Source organism: Macrosteles quadrilineatus, unplaced genomic scaffold (genome assembly GCF_028750875.1).
Source record: "Macrosteles quadrilineatus isolate MER2022 unplaced genomic scaffold, UCM_ALF_1.0 Scaffold_7__1_contigs__length_78375512, whole genome shotgun sequence".
Classification (NCBI taxonomy): Eukaryota; Metazoa; Arthropoda; class Insecta; order Hemiptera; family Cicadellidae; genus Macrosteles; species Macrosteles quadrilineatus.
The window spans coordinates 6,723,664-6,739,510 of NW_026542600.1; the positions used below are offsets into that span (position 1 = coordinate 6,723,664).

The 15,847-nt window shown below is 31.9% G+C and overlaps 1 protein-coding gene across 8 annotated transcripts in view; it reads right to left on the minus strand.

Annotated features, from left to right (window-relative positions):
- The window catches only part of LOC128997743 (adenosylhomocysteinase-like 1), a 55,094-nt gene that overhangs the window by 24,777 nt on the left and 14,470 nt on the right, over positions 1–15,847 (minus strand). For 7 of the 8 annotated variants that reach the window (XM_054423398.1, XM_054423397.1, XM_054423395.1 and 4 more), the window contains one exon: positions 2,165–2,252. In XM_054423398.1, the coding sequence (XP_054279373.1) occupies positions 2,165–2,252 (88 nt within the window). Of the gene's footprint in view, positions 1–2,164; positions 2,253–4,453; positions 4,516–15,847 lie in introns of those variants that run through there. The other variant, XM_054423399.1, reaches the window with a different exon arrangement.

The window sequence follows — 15,847 nt, forward strand, 5'->3', positions numbered from 1 at the left end:
ACTGCAAATTTATTTTGTTTGTCATTATATACTATCTGTAAGAATGTTCAAACAAGATTTTAAACAAACCCTTTTTGACACTGGAAAAAAATCATGTCCCGTCGCATCCCAAAAATCGGAAAGGAAATAAAATTCCTATCTCACCCTGTCCTGATCTTTTAATCACAAGTATTCTTCAGTTCTAGCTGCTTTTCATGTTTAATTAATGCAAATGTTCATGTTACCAGTGTTTTTTTCGGTGCTCAGGATGACTTTTATGCAGTGTTGGCCTAAAGTAAGAGAACAAATTCTCCTACCAACCATAATCTCACCCTCTAGAAGTAAATTTTTGGCTCACGAGTGATCGTCACCAGTTACGAGTCATCGTTGTAGGAAACTCATCACACGCAGTTGGGTTTTCCATACCGAGCATTTCAACATTAGAAAAAGGCTTCCACGAAAACACAATGGTTAAAGTCGAGTTTTGTTTACTCATGAGTATTAATGCTCAAAGATGAAATTTGACTGTTAACAGTTGATTAATATTTTACACTTTTCTGTTGTTATCTCAATAGGATTAGGAAAAAGTTTTCTGTCTAAAAATGTGTTTTGGGATTGGGATCAATGATTTAGAAAAAACATTATTTGAACAGTGGTAATCTGTCAGATGGCAATCATATATTGTAAGAAAGCATAAAATATAATTAAACTTCACTCAAAAAGAGGAAGAGGCATATATGTATTGTTTGAGTAATAAATCATTTAGCTTATCATAAACTTAAATTAAATCAAAATCAAAAAAAATATAGTCATGAAAATCACAAAGTAACTAATTATTATTTATTAATATTTAAATGAGCTTTTGACTTTAACCCTTTGGGGTCGAATTTTCCCCCCCTTTTTTGGTGAGTATAGTTTGCCATTCCAGAAGTCGGGAAAATGGCGCCTGGCGATCTATACTCGCCATTCAACCGCAAAAATTAACTTTTTTTTGAAATTTTTTTTTTAGTAGGTGCCCATAGGTTGTCATTTTTGAGCAGTCGCGAAAATGGCAGGCGGCGACCTATACTCGCCATTCGACCGCAAAAGGTTAAATCTGGATAGCTTATAAGATTTATATGTTCATGTACAGATATCATGGTTATTTCCTTAAAGAAGAGTCAAGTTAGAGTTCTTTTCCACTAGTTTTTCAAGACTTTAGCCAAGCAGGGAAGCAAAAAAATCAACTGACAACATGTTTGCCATGAACTATACTACACAATATAGACTACATACCATACTTCATGACTTGACAAGAACTCGTTTGTACAAACCTATTTTCCATCGAGGTTTAAGAGAAAGATAAAATATTTGTTATGTTTTTATCTACAAACCAATTCTTATCTTGTGTACAAAGTGAACTAAGGCCAGGCGCACACAGGCGATTTTGAGTCGCGCAACAGTTGCCCGACTAAAATGTTCAACATTGTTTTAAATTGGAGTGCGCACACGAAGGAAACAGTCTGGGGACAGTCGCGCAACTGTTGCAACCGATGTTCCTGGACCCAATTTGCCAGCGACTGCTCTGCGACTGAATTGTTGCGGGACTGTCGCTCCAGGTTTGGTATCCATTGAATCAAGTGTAGATGCGCACACATGCAACTAAATTGTCGCTGTGTCGCTCAGTCTCACCCCAGGAGTTCAACTACTCGTGGCCAGAACTGTCACTAGTGTTTGCTCTCTTGTTGTGTGAAGATTTTAGAAAATTACAAGTATGAGTGTGCGTGATGAGGATGTCGAACAATTAATTGATGAAGTTGAGAAGAGGCCGACTATTTAAAGTCATTGAAACTGTCCTTTCACAAGTCGCTCTCTATATATATGAGACGAACCCAGTATCTTTTCTTTTTCTTTCGCGCGCGAAACTTTAGCAACAAAGCACATACTACGGCTGTATCATTGAAATCCATTCGGAACGCTGTAACGAATGTATTTCCAACACGTTCAAGACTAGATCCGCGACTAAAAAGTTGCCTGTGTGCGCACTCCAGCTCAACTGTCGCTAGACTTCAGAGTCTCCGAGAGAGTTGCGCAACAGTCCCCCGATTAGTCGGGCAACTGTTGCGCAACTCAAAATCGCCTGTGTGCGCCTGGCCTAATTGATATTGGAATTTTATCAGCTGTTCACTACTAAAAAAATACTCACCAGAACTGTACGAGTCGTTGGAAGAGGCTGAGAGAGATCTGCTCCGGTAACGACTTGATTTTTTTAAAGCACTTGATGTTTTTGTGTCCTAAAACATTTCAGACAAATATTATTTTTATCACATTCTGATCGAGTTTGAGGAATTGTCGGTGTTTAGCTGCTCTCCTGTTTCTCAGTTGAGTTTTGCTACAGAAAAAGATGCGTAGTATCAATAAGTGGGGTTAGACTCGCCATAACATAGAAAGGTTTGAAACCAGGGCCGTATTCAGAACATACGAGGAGAGCTCACCAAGGAGCTCTATGCTGATTCTTCTGGCCGAAGCCTAGGGGGTTTAGAAATACACATGGTATTGATTTAGCTCAATTAACCCCTTTTGTTTTCAACGATCTGATTGGCAAGTAGACCTAGGAGGAGAGCAAACAAATAGCTCCCACTTTTAAAATAATAATGTTGAGGGTCTGCAAACCTGACTTTTATTTTGAGACTAGTTAAAAATGTTGACCTTTGGAACTCAGGGAAAAACCTAGGTCAAAATAGAGTTGCTTTGGAAAGTATTGAGTTAAAAAAATATAATTCTTATACTATAATTGGTTCAAAACCTTTTGCAATTGCAGCAGTTTTGTGAACACAATACAAAATTTAAAATTAAGTAAATTGTCCTTCGTCCCGTCAAAATCTTAAAACATGTATCGTGATTGAGGAGATTTCATCATTGTCTTCTGCAAACGTAGTGAAATCCTCATTTTAGGATAGTGCAATCTTTACAGACTCTTTTGGCTGTTGCGAGAATAAAGGATGACTCAAAAATCGAACCCCTAAACAGATTATCGGAAAAACTATTTTGCAATAGACAAAAATCCATTGAAGCCCCCGGCAACCGTTGTGTCTGCCGTTAGGGAAATAGGGCCCTGTGTTAAAAGAGTACTACTTAGTCATATGGTTAAAATCGGTACAGTGAAACCCCTATAGTATGGAATAATTGGGTATCTATTTTATTTATTTCAGTAAAATCCTAAATAAACCACCTTTTACATATTCTGAGTTTTATTTCAACTTAAAGCTAACTACTGAACTGCAGTAAAAATTGTCATATTATGATAAAACATTATTACTAAAACGTCTACAGTTTTAGCAGACTGCCTTTCAAAACTTTAACATGAATTACAAGAGAATCTATACTTATTTAATACGCAAGCAGGATTTTTGTGACAATTACTCCTCCGAAACTACTGAACCGATTTACATGTTCTTGGTGTCATTGGAAAGAGCATACCGTGAAGTTGTGCAGGAAACTTTCTTTTCAGGGAAATAATTAGAGGGTGAGACCCTGGGGCCCTTTACAGTTTTGTATTTCTCCATAAGATTAACATGGGAAACAAATATTGTTATGAAACTCCAGCTGTTGTCAGAAATTAAAAGTGAGAAGAAGGACATATGTTAATTGTAAACACAGTCAATAAGTTTGCTAATTTAACGGTTAGTTTGCTACAAACATTTACTTACTTGGTTGAAATGAAGTAGTTACTATTTGAATTTGGGTTGGCGTAAATATTACAATGGAAAAAACGAGAGAGCCTGGATAAATGGTTATACTAAAAATAAAACTGAATTAACACACTGTGCTGCATTTCTTAGTAATCATTGAAAGAACCGATTTGCAAACTATGGAAACATAAAAAAGTCATAAAACACCACCAAGGAGAAGAAATAGAAATAATGTGTGTTTTTTTTATATATGATCGTTATTATGGACAACCTAATGCGGCTATGAGTAAGGATATGTAGAAAACACTAAAAAAATCTGCTTTTGAAAAATGATAAGATATTTTTACAAAAAATGTTGATTATATCGATCTGTTGTGTACATCTTGAGTATTCCATAATCTTTGAGTCGAAAGTCATCAAAAATTATTACTGTTATTTGTTTTAAAATAACGCCTGTAATACTTAGAAATTGCTCGATTTTGAGCAACAGGGACACTAGTGTAATATAATTTTAAAATCTTTCCATCCTCAACTATATATATTACAAACCAATCTCGTCGTTTTTATAATTTACTGTTCAACTTTATAAACATTAACTTTTGAATTCGTTAACTGTTCTTACACTCTTCATTTTAAATTTTTGTACATCTTACTTTAAGCGTTTCAGTTTATATAATTCATATTCAATTTTGTGAATGAATGGATTCTCAACTAAACTTTGACTACCAAACTCAACACTTTGACCCGAACAATTTAAACAATTCCTACAGACCTAGTTATGATGGTTAGTGTTGGGTACATACCATACTGAAGTACCATCAGAGAGGTAGAGTTTAACTAGTTCACGTAGTTCAGCCAGCTTATACACTTACGCAACTATCTCCGCTTTGTTTACAGACGGTTATTGTTTGCCGCTGTATTTAATTATTATAGAGATAACTAACGAGTAGAGCAGCGGTTAAGGCTTGGCCTCATTGTGCTTTGTTCAATCTATTCCAGCACAATATTTAATTAGTACTTAAACTGTTAACATGATTAAGCTAACGATAAAGGTAAATGAGTTTTTAATAGTTTTGAGTTAACAGCTTTCTAGAATATTATCCTACACAGTTAGACAATTTTTGTTATTTACCTTTCTAACATTTAAAAATGAAATGAAAAGTTTCTTCTTGTTATAAAAAGGGTTTAATGTGTATAAGTGACTTTGGAAAACCTGTGCTTTGTTACATAAAAAAAATAGAACACTAAACATAAATTCATCATTAAATGAATAAAACCTCTAAATTAACATTTGATACAGCATGAAAACAACAGAACAACAAAATTACCACATGAATAAACATACAAAAAATGACTGAGTTTATCTTTTTTATTTCTGCAACATAGAAATTTGTCATAAAGTGAAAAAATTTTCAAAAACCCTGTCCAATAAAATATTTAAAGATATCTTCTAATAGATCTCAGGGACAGCAAAGTAAAGATAGGAGACAGGGAAGAGGTGAAGATGAGAGTTTCCGAGTTAAATATTTCAAATAAATTAACCTTTCAAGTACTTGAACGCCACTTGAATAGATTCATCAAAGTTAAAATCTCCGTCACAACAAACCCTAGAGTTGATGAAGGATCATGCTTGGATTCATCTGAAATGAAAAGTTTTTCCACTGACCATGGAAACTTATTAGTTGCAAATTTATCTACAAGGAGTTTTATACTATAAACTTAATACAAATTAACTGACAGTACTTATACTGTTGATATTTCTGTGAGATCAATGTGACCAACAACTATAAATAATACATTATTGCACAGTATTAATGTATGCAGTTCTACAGCTAAAATGTATTGAAATGACTCCCATGAACATTTAGTAAGGTACAAAATGCTAACAACTATCAATACACAATAGACACCATTTTAAAGTCAGTACAATATGGTACATTGAACAGTGTAATTCATAACACAGGGTATTCAATTTTGAAAATATCATCCATTTATTTGGGAAATCCCTATTAAATAGCAGATATTACTTTTGTACTAGATTACTATATTTTGAAAATGAGCAATGACGACAATGTAGTGATTTAAGATGCTATTTAATGATACTTACTAATCAACAGATCAACAAAAAAACATAGATTAAACTGTACCCTAAGGAATTTACAAACTGGCACAATAATACATTTGATAAAATTAATATATAAACTTTAACTCTATTCACTCTCCTAAATTAATGACCAATTATATAACATCTTCAGTCCATCCTACACTACGTGGATTATTCACCGCAAAATAAAGTATTTTTAGACGAGTAACCTTTTTTGCAATGTTAAACAAAACAGGGGACTGTTCCCACACACTGCTATCTTCTTTATAAAGCTAATAAAGATCAAGAAATTATGAGGAAACCGTAAGGCGCACACCTATTAACCGCATACTTGAATGAAAGCGCTTGATAGGAAAATTTGTTATAAAATATCCTTTCAGTTTTTTTATAAATCCTTTCCTGAGGACACAAACTCAATTAATGAGTTTTATTAAATTACATTAAAGAAAATGCATCAGCTGTTTTTATTTATAGTTTGTTAATCATTTGATTCTCATTATAAATATTCAAATTATGATAAAGTTAGTTTGGATTCTGTCACACAATTTAATGCAAATAAACAAGAGATTTTTATCGAAATAAGCGATAAGTTAAGTACGATTGAGATTTGCCTGTATAATCCATGGTTAGTGTGCAACTGTTTCTAAAGATTTCGAGACCACATTATTCTTTTAAGTATTCTTGCTCCATTGGGAAGCACGGGCAGAGCAACTAGTTGGTAAAACGAGTTGAATAACCCTCCTACACTATTGACACTCTCTATTACAAGGAGTGTTAGATAAATTAACCTCTTGCTATAACCAAGGTTACTTTAGCCGCTCGGCTGAACCCACCAGATCTGACCAAATAAAACTGGAACTAACTAAAGTGGACGTGATTCTAGCAACTAAACAATGCAAGGGAAAAACTTCCAAATCTTCTCACTTAGCTTGTTTTTCATTACAATTAATTTGGATAGCCTAAATAGATATAACTATTGGAAATAAATTACATCAAATTATTGTCCAACTGGCTTTAATTTAATATTCATTACCAATATGTATTCTAGTCCCACAAGTACACATCCAAACTCCAGGAAATGGTTGTATGGTTCAAAATAAAATGAAAATCAAGATTAACAATTTTAAAAAACGTCTCATTAGCGCATATGGTATATGGTCTACCGTTGTTTTTAGAATTAAAATGTATATCTCTAAAACGATTACATATATATTTATGAAATTTGGTATACGATTTAAAGTAGGAAATCGTATTTTGAATTCTGGATTTGAGAAAAAAATAATCATACAAAAATAATTTTTGGTTTTGAAATGGCTGCCATTTTAGTTTTTATAACTTAAATACCGAAACAATGACTAATTTTATGAAAAAATGTCTAGACTTTTTTAGCATTTAACATGTCCTATCAAACAATACCAAATTATTCTTGTCTGATTTTGATGAAATTTGGTTTAAAGGTGTAATGCGGGATAAGCTTGAATGAGTTCGCTAACCAGCATGATCGGACCATGGGAACGGGGAACGGGGTTTTAAGGGGGGGGGGGGGTTATGGGGTAAAAATGGATTTTTCTCATATTTGACCGTCAAAACACAAAATTTTCCAATCTCTCTCTAGACCTTTTTAAAGAGCTTAAAAAACTAATAATTTAGTTTATCAAAGTGTTTTGTACAATTATTGGTAATGGAGAAAATTCAGAAAATTGTAAATTAAAAATTCCCATGTTATTCTTATGGAGAGTATTGTAAAATGTTGTAGTTTGCTTGTTAATGGATATATTTTGATCAAACTTGGCAAATTTAGTTATTTTATACAAAGCTATTAATATTATACAAAAAAAAAACACTTTTTTAGTTTCCTTGTAGCAGCAAACCTAGGTACTTGTTAAATCTAATGTAATTTAAATCGATTTAATTGAAAATCAATTCAGACAAATGGATATTCGCTTAGTTGGCAGGTTTGCTGCGACGAGGTATTTGATTTAAATTCATAGTTTACTGCTGAATTTTTAAGAAAAATCCAAAAAAACATACAGTACCATACTTTAAGATGTGCAGTGTTTAAACTGAGAGAGCATGCTTTATCTCATTTATCTATATTGGACTTTGCATGGTGAATGACATAGGTAGATTATACAGACATAAAATGTTATACAGTATGAGGAAATTTCCCTATTATTGTTTTTTTTTTTAACAAAATACTTTTATTTTTTATATGTTTATAAAATTTTACAAATTAATAAAAATATTATTAAAATAAAATGTTAACCACAAAAAATTAATTAAAAATAATTTATTTATCTGCCACAAAGTAGACTGTACACAAAGGCATTTCTTTAGTAGATGAAGTCATAGCTATTAAGTGAACACATGTTAAATGATGCATTGTTTTAACATAATCCTAAATTTCACAGTTTGCATTTTACACTAGAACATAGAATTTGACAACATTTGGCAACCTACAATCTACATTACAAATTATAAATATTTAAAATTTCAAAGGAAGATTTTTTGCAAAGTAACCTTTGCAAAAACCTTTTTAAACATTACATGGAAGATGGTATAATGTATTTATTGATGTTTTATAATCAAGTTGTACAACTGTCTTTCCCACAACATTTGTATACATTTAATTATTGTTTTTAAGTTCTTTTTTAACATTACATGAAAGATGACATAGTGTATTTATTGATGTTTTATAATTAAGTTGTACAACTGTCTTTCCCACAACATTTGTATACGTTTAAGTATTGTTTTTAAGTTTTTCAATACGCATAAATATCAAGCTAAGAAATGTTAATTTGTTTATTTCTTCCACTAAATATCGAAAGTACTGTTGAACGCTTTAGCTTTATTCCTAAACTATTACAGTTATTGTAGACTCACCATCGCAGAAGATATGGGAAACAAATCACAATCAAAAGCAAATTAAGTTCTTGTATACAAACTAAGGACAAAGAATTCACAGATATTTTAAATTTTGCCAAATATTCTTACAAGTTAATCACATACAATTATATCCACGTAACGACAAGAACAAAGTTCCTATGGCACAGACTGAGAGGATGCTGTTGTTCTTGAACAATTAATCTGGACTATTTAGAGTCGACTCTTCCTTCAGTACGAGTCACATAACAATCAATTATTTTAACTTCCCCACCCCTAATAAACGCACTCCCATCTGGGCATTCCATAGCGACTGACAGCTCCATGAATCAGAGCCTTACTGCAGGGAATCAAAACTACAATATACATTTTCCCAAAAAGTTTTTATGAGGTTAAGTTTTTTAATTATATATAATACAAGCCGTAAAATTATATTTCAAAGTGTACATGAAAATGTAGCAACTTAGTTTTTTATTACAGTAAAACCTCTTTTAACCGCACCCTGTTGAACTGAAAACCACATTAAACGAAACCACTAAAATCAGATAAATTGAAAAATTAGCTGGGCTACAAGAGCTGTCCCACGAGGGGAAACGGATCTTATACTGTTATATCATCACAACCAGAAGACCAGAAAACAATGTAAATTATTTTGTGTATACAGTTATAGATTTGAAGATGACAGAAATTTAAAATACCCCCGCCATAGCAAACCTGCAGATTAAGCAAATTTTCATTTGCCTGATTTGATTTTCAATTAAATCTAATCCAATAACTTTAGGTTACGAGTACCTAGGTTTGCTGCTACAGGGAGGGTAACAAAAGTGTTTTTTTTTAGTAAAATGTAGGTTAGAATAAAATAAATAAATTTGCAAAGTTTGATCAAAATGTAAGTAATAAGTAAACGAATAAGTAAATCAGGAAGTTTACTTATTCTCTTTAAGAATAACATGGAAATTAAAAATTTAAAACTTTTTGAATTTTCTCGGTAACCAATAACCGTACAAAACACTTCAATAAACTAAGTAATTTTTTTAAGCTCTTCAAAATGGTTTAGAGGTTAAATTTTTTTTTAGGGTGAAAAATTATAAATTCCAATTTTTACCCGTAAATCCCCCCACAAAACCCCGCTCCCGTGATCTGATCATGCTAGTTCGCAATTTCATCAAAATCGGATAATTTTTGTCGAGTTAGCGTGCTAACGGACATATATATAGCCTATATATGAATGAACGGATGGTGTTTTTGACCTCTGAGGATATCAAAACTAAAAAGTGAATCCGTCCCGGGTCCAGGTCTTACCATGAGACCTACGTAATAGCTTATTCCCTATATGGAAAACTCGCTAAAACATGCATACAACTGTTGTAGATCTCTTTAAGCTGATATATAGCCTTTAAATTCAGACTATTTACTAAACAAATTAAAAAGTTTCTCAGAAATAGCCTCATTCCCTTTATTTTGTAAAAACTTTACTGTACCTTATCCCAAACCAAAACATTTTGTAAGCACTTATAAAAGGTCAATTTTTTTTCAAGTTGACATATTATTAGTAAAGCAGATTTATCAGTAGGGCCTATTGTTAATTGTATTTAAGAAGAAAATGACAGTGAAACATTCTAAACAGTGTTAAGAATTCTATTCTAGGACAAATGAAGATGAACATAAAGGCTTTGTTACAGACTGAAATCAGCTGATTCCTTTAATAAGGATCACTTATTAAAAGTTCAATGATCAAGGACAACTGTAATCCATTCTTTCAGAAAAACTCTCAACTAATAAACTGTAGTCATGAAAGTTACATTCTTTTGTCACAAACTAATATTGCAGAATTATTATTGTACAACTTTAAAATTGAATTTTTAAATGTTATAATTAATTTAAAAAGTCTTGACTAATCTTACTGCTATTTTTATGAGAATATCCGTTGCCAAAACACTATCCATGGTTTGAAAGTTTGCCCTAATAGGCAAGTAATAGAAACAACACTAATTAAAATGTCACACTCAAGATTAAAACCACTCAGCTAGGCAGCGAGAGGAGAAGTGAAGGAGGTGTTAGGAAGAGTTGTAAACAAGCTGTAAATTAGAGTATTTACGAGTCTCTTCAAACACCATAAAGCTTCCTTGACCTAAACTGCAACAAGTGTCACCAATGAAAACACCATTGTAATGTGTTTATTTGCTACTTCTGGACAATAAACACACAATAGTAATGTGTTTATTTGCTATTTCTGGACAATGAAAACACCATTGTAATATGTTAGTTTGCTACATCTGGACAATGCAAAACCCAATTAAAATGTGTTTTTACTACTTCTGGACAATGAAAACACCATTGTAAATACAGTATGCTAGTTTGCTACTTCTAGACAGTGAAAACACAATTGTAATGTATTAGTTTGCTACTTCTGGACAATGAAAACATTGGTTGGTTTGCTACTTCTGGACAATGAAAACACCATTGTAATATGTTTCTACTACTTCTGGACAATGAAAACACCATTGAAACCGGTTTTTGCTAGTTCTGGACAATAAACACACCATTGTAATATGTTAGTTTGCTACTTCTGGACAGTGAAAACACCATTGAAATGTGTATTTACTACTTCTGGACAATGAAAACACCATTGAAATGTGTTAGTTTGCTACTTCTGCCTTCTGGACAATAAAAACACCATTGAAATGTGTTTTTACTACTTCTGGACAATGAAAACCCCATTGAAATGTGTTAGTTTGCTATTTCTAGACAATTAAACACCATTGTAATATGTTAGTTTGCTACTTCTAGACAACGAAAACACCATTGTAAAATGTTAGTTTGCTATTTCTGGACAATGAAAACACCAATGAAATGTGTTTTTACTACTTCTGGAAAGTGAAAAAACCATTGTAATATGTTAGTTTGCTACTTCTAGACAACGAAAACACCATTGTAAAATGTTAGTTTGCTATTTCTGGACAATGAAAACACCAATGAAATGTGTTTTTACTACTTCTGGAAAGTGAAAAAAACCATTGTAATATGTTAGTTTGCTACTTCTAGACAACGAAAACACCATTGTAAAATGTTAGTTTGCTATTTCTGGACAATGAAAACACCAATGAAATGTGTTTTTACTACTTCTGGACAGTGAAAAAACCATTGTAATATGTTAGTTTGATACTTTTAGACAATGAAAACACCATTTAAATGTTTATTTGCTATTTCTTATCATTTGTCAAATAAATTGATTTAAATGTTATTTTAAATTATTAATATTAAGTTTAAATCAGCAATAACTAGCATTTGGAATTTTAAAATGCAGTCTACCAACATAAGATGTCTCTAAAGATTTTTAATACATTGCCAATTGATATAAAAAAAGTGATCCTAACAAGATTTTTTGAAATAAGAACTAACCCACTTCCTAGAGCAACCTAATTACAGAATACAATCCATACTAGGTGGGAGCTTAAATGTTCTTTTAAAACCTTGACAAGACTGATCATTCAATAGGAGTGAGAACCGGCTAAAATGACAGTGGATTAAGTAAAGCAAAGTATTATCTCAGATTTTATTTAGCTCGCTTGGTTGCGATGGGACCTTAATTTATGGACAACCCTTGTAACATAAGTGATACTTGGTTACTTAAAATAATATCTAATATATCCACATTTCTTGTTTTAAGATTGCATTTAAGATTTTACGCATGCATTATGTACATTTCAGGATGTCAAATAATTATGTTAAATTTTTATAGTAGACCTATGTTAATTTATGTAACGCTAGATCTAAGGACAGAAGTGTTAAATTTTAGTGATGGACTAATAAGACTCGAATCATAAGTTTACGTTCATAACGATAAGTTTTTGAGCATACTGACCACGATTCAAGGTAATCAGTTAATTTACGGATGAGTAATATTTTTGTTAGACGTTTGTTTTTGAGAAAAAAAGAATTCTTCCTTTTAAACAAATGCAACACGAATGTTTTCATTCATTGCCTATTACCAATTCAAAATATATGCATACAAAAATACAAATGTGTACAACAATTGAAAACATCACACTGGCAATTCTCACTGCTTCAACCTTATCATTTCGGTGGAAACGTTTATGAAGTAATCAATTTATCTCTGGTGGTTAACTACTACAAGATTACTGCTTAAAATGATTACATGTTTATTTTTGAACTTAAAAGCGGTAATACAACTAAGCTTGTAGGAACGACTGGATGTGAAGTGCGATTTACAAAGATAGCAGTATTTACTGATGTGATCGAGCAAAGGATATACACTGAAACTGAATTTAAACTAATTTCATTTTGAGTGTCTTAAACGGTATTCACAAATTAAACAATAAACCCATACATGTGTTAAAGTGAATAAATTATGTTTAAACACTCTAACCGTCCAACATGATCGATTGCCATCCACTAAATTAATTTACTGTCTTATTTTAAATATCTTGAAATATAAACATAGTCTATTTTTTTGTTAACGATTTTAAAATGTATTTAATCTAGCAGGAAAGAGACAACTTGTATAAGGACAATTTTATTTATGACGAAGCACCTGTGCATACATCCTGTAATTCTGTAGGTTTTGTGACAATAAATATCAATCAATCAATCATTGAACATTATAGCAGTACATTTATTGTGACTTCTTAATCAGAATATGAGGTGTTATTATTTTTACAGAAAGTATAATAAAAATATTTGTAAGGACACTTGAAACGTCTATTTACTCTCGCACTGTTTTAACAATAAGGTAAAACACATGAAAGATGATAAATGATGGATTTTGATTGGACGGGCACTCCAGTCACAATCAGACCCAATGACCTTATAGATTCAAATACATTAACTGAAACAAAAATAATTTGACAACCTCCGTGGTAAAAAAATTTTGTTTTATCTCAGAAAACCACATATAAAAAGTAATAAAGCCTTTTTTTCAACCAGTTTTTTTACTTCAAATTGTATTTCTGTCGTTCAAAACCTTTACCTCATAAATTTTGAGTAAACAGAGTAGTAACTGTGATACTGAAATAGAAACCAAGCGTAAAAAACAGGTCTGTTGAAACATGAGCTAATGCCTCCGATTTCAGTGACGTTTGTTTTCTTTTCAACGTTGAACATGTTTCATAAACAATCAGATCCTCGTGCTGTTTTGATGTTTAGTGGATTATTTGTTTGTGAATGTTAGGATAAAGCTCTGAGCTTTGTGATTTATATATTTTATATAAAATTAAATAGAAACAGTTAAGAGTTACAGACTTAATCAATGTTCTGTAAATGTTTTCTTAACAATAACGTGATTTGGTTTGATACTCTGTTTAATGTACAAATTATTTAAACAAATTTTCTATTGCTTGATTATCAGTATTTTATACTGTACTTTAAATAAAAACCTAGTTTTTCATATATAAAGTTGCACACTTCATAAATAAAATATACACCACATTAATCTATATGATTCAAACCATTATATTTTAAACTTTCCATTTCAAAGAATGTGAATTTTGAACTGTCCCAAATTAAATTCAGCTATCTTCAAAGTGTTATTTCAACCACAGCAGATGTTGATTGGAAATTTTAAAAGCCAATTAATTACTTAAATATCATCTATCAGATCAAATTAACTTATTTATGGGTTAAGAATATCCCAGAGCAAACAATAGAATTTTATGATGTACTAACTGTAATTGGTTTTTAAGAGTCAAACTGTTGATAGAATCCATTACTCTCGACAATTGGAGATAAAAGCATAATAGATAGTTGATTATCAAATCTCATTATCTGAATCGAACCGTGCAAGGATCTCCTGTCTATAGTAAAGCCCATAAAATCTACATCTGCAGTGATATTGATTATGTTAATGTAGTCAAGTGGCTTGTGGAATCTTACTCCATCTTCAATGCTATATTAACCCTTCAGGGTTCCCACAAAAATATCTTAAGTGAATCTCTGACCGTATTATGTTGATTTCCCTGACCACAGCATATTTTAGATACTGCAAGTCTTCTTGATAATAAGATATCAGTTAAGTATTTATCACATAAAACCAACTTTTTTTAGCGAATTTCCCATATAGGGAATATTAGCAAATTTCTCATAAAGGGAATAAGCTATTACCGTAGGTCTCATGGTAAGACCTGGACCCGGTACTGATTTACTTTTTCGTTTTGAGGTCCCTAGAGGCCAAAAACACCATCCGTTCAAATTCATATATACTGTGTATATATATATATATATATATGTGTGTGTCCATTAGCATGATAACTCGAATAAAAATGCTTCGATTTTGATTAAATTTGGTATAAACGTGTAAACCTACATTTATTCGAACGAGTTCGCTAACCAGCATAATCGGTATATGGGAACAGGGGTTTATGGGGGGTTTTATGGGGTAAACATGGGTTTTCCCATTTTGACCCAAAAAAATAAAATTTAGTAATTTCTTTACAAACTATTTTGTAAAGCTTAAAAAAATAAATAATTTAGTATATTGAAGGGTTACTATGCGCCTAATGGTCACAGAGAAAATTCCAAAAGATTGTAAATTCAAACAAATGTTGTAGTTTGCTTGTTTATGAACATACTTCGATCAAATTTGGAAAAAGCATTTATTTCTTATTAACATTTTGAAAAAAAAAAAAACATTTACCCTCCCTGTTGCAGGAAACCTAAGTACTTGTTAAACTAATTTTATTTAAATAGGGAATAAATGTGATATTTTTAAGGAGACATTTTAGTGTAAATCCAATCAGGCAAATGGGAATTCTCTTAATCTGCAGGTTTGCTGCGGCGGTGGTATATTAGTATCTACCCTAGTAGCATTTTCAATACATAAATATACATAAATTATACATAAATACATACTCGGGATTATAATTTATGTAAGTTTATAACCCCGAAACTATAGTCATCCACGACAATATAGGACTGATTGACGACAGATTAGTAACCTCATTTTATGTTGTTAATATTGTTTAAACATCTGAGCCAAAGGCATCAATATAAACTTGGTAGCTAGGAGGTTATAATACTCACCTTACAATGATGGACCAAAACTTGTTCAACTGGATCATTGGTGTTTTAATACAAGGTTTGTCCGTAAAGGCAGGGCCGTCCCTAGGGTTGGCGGCGCCCGGAGCAAACGTGGTCGTGGCGCCCTCTCCCTCCCATCAGTAATAGTTGCATTCGCATATTTTATTACTATGTT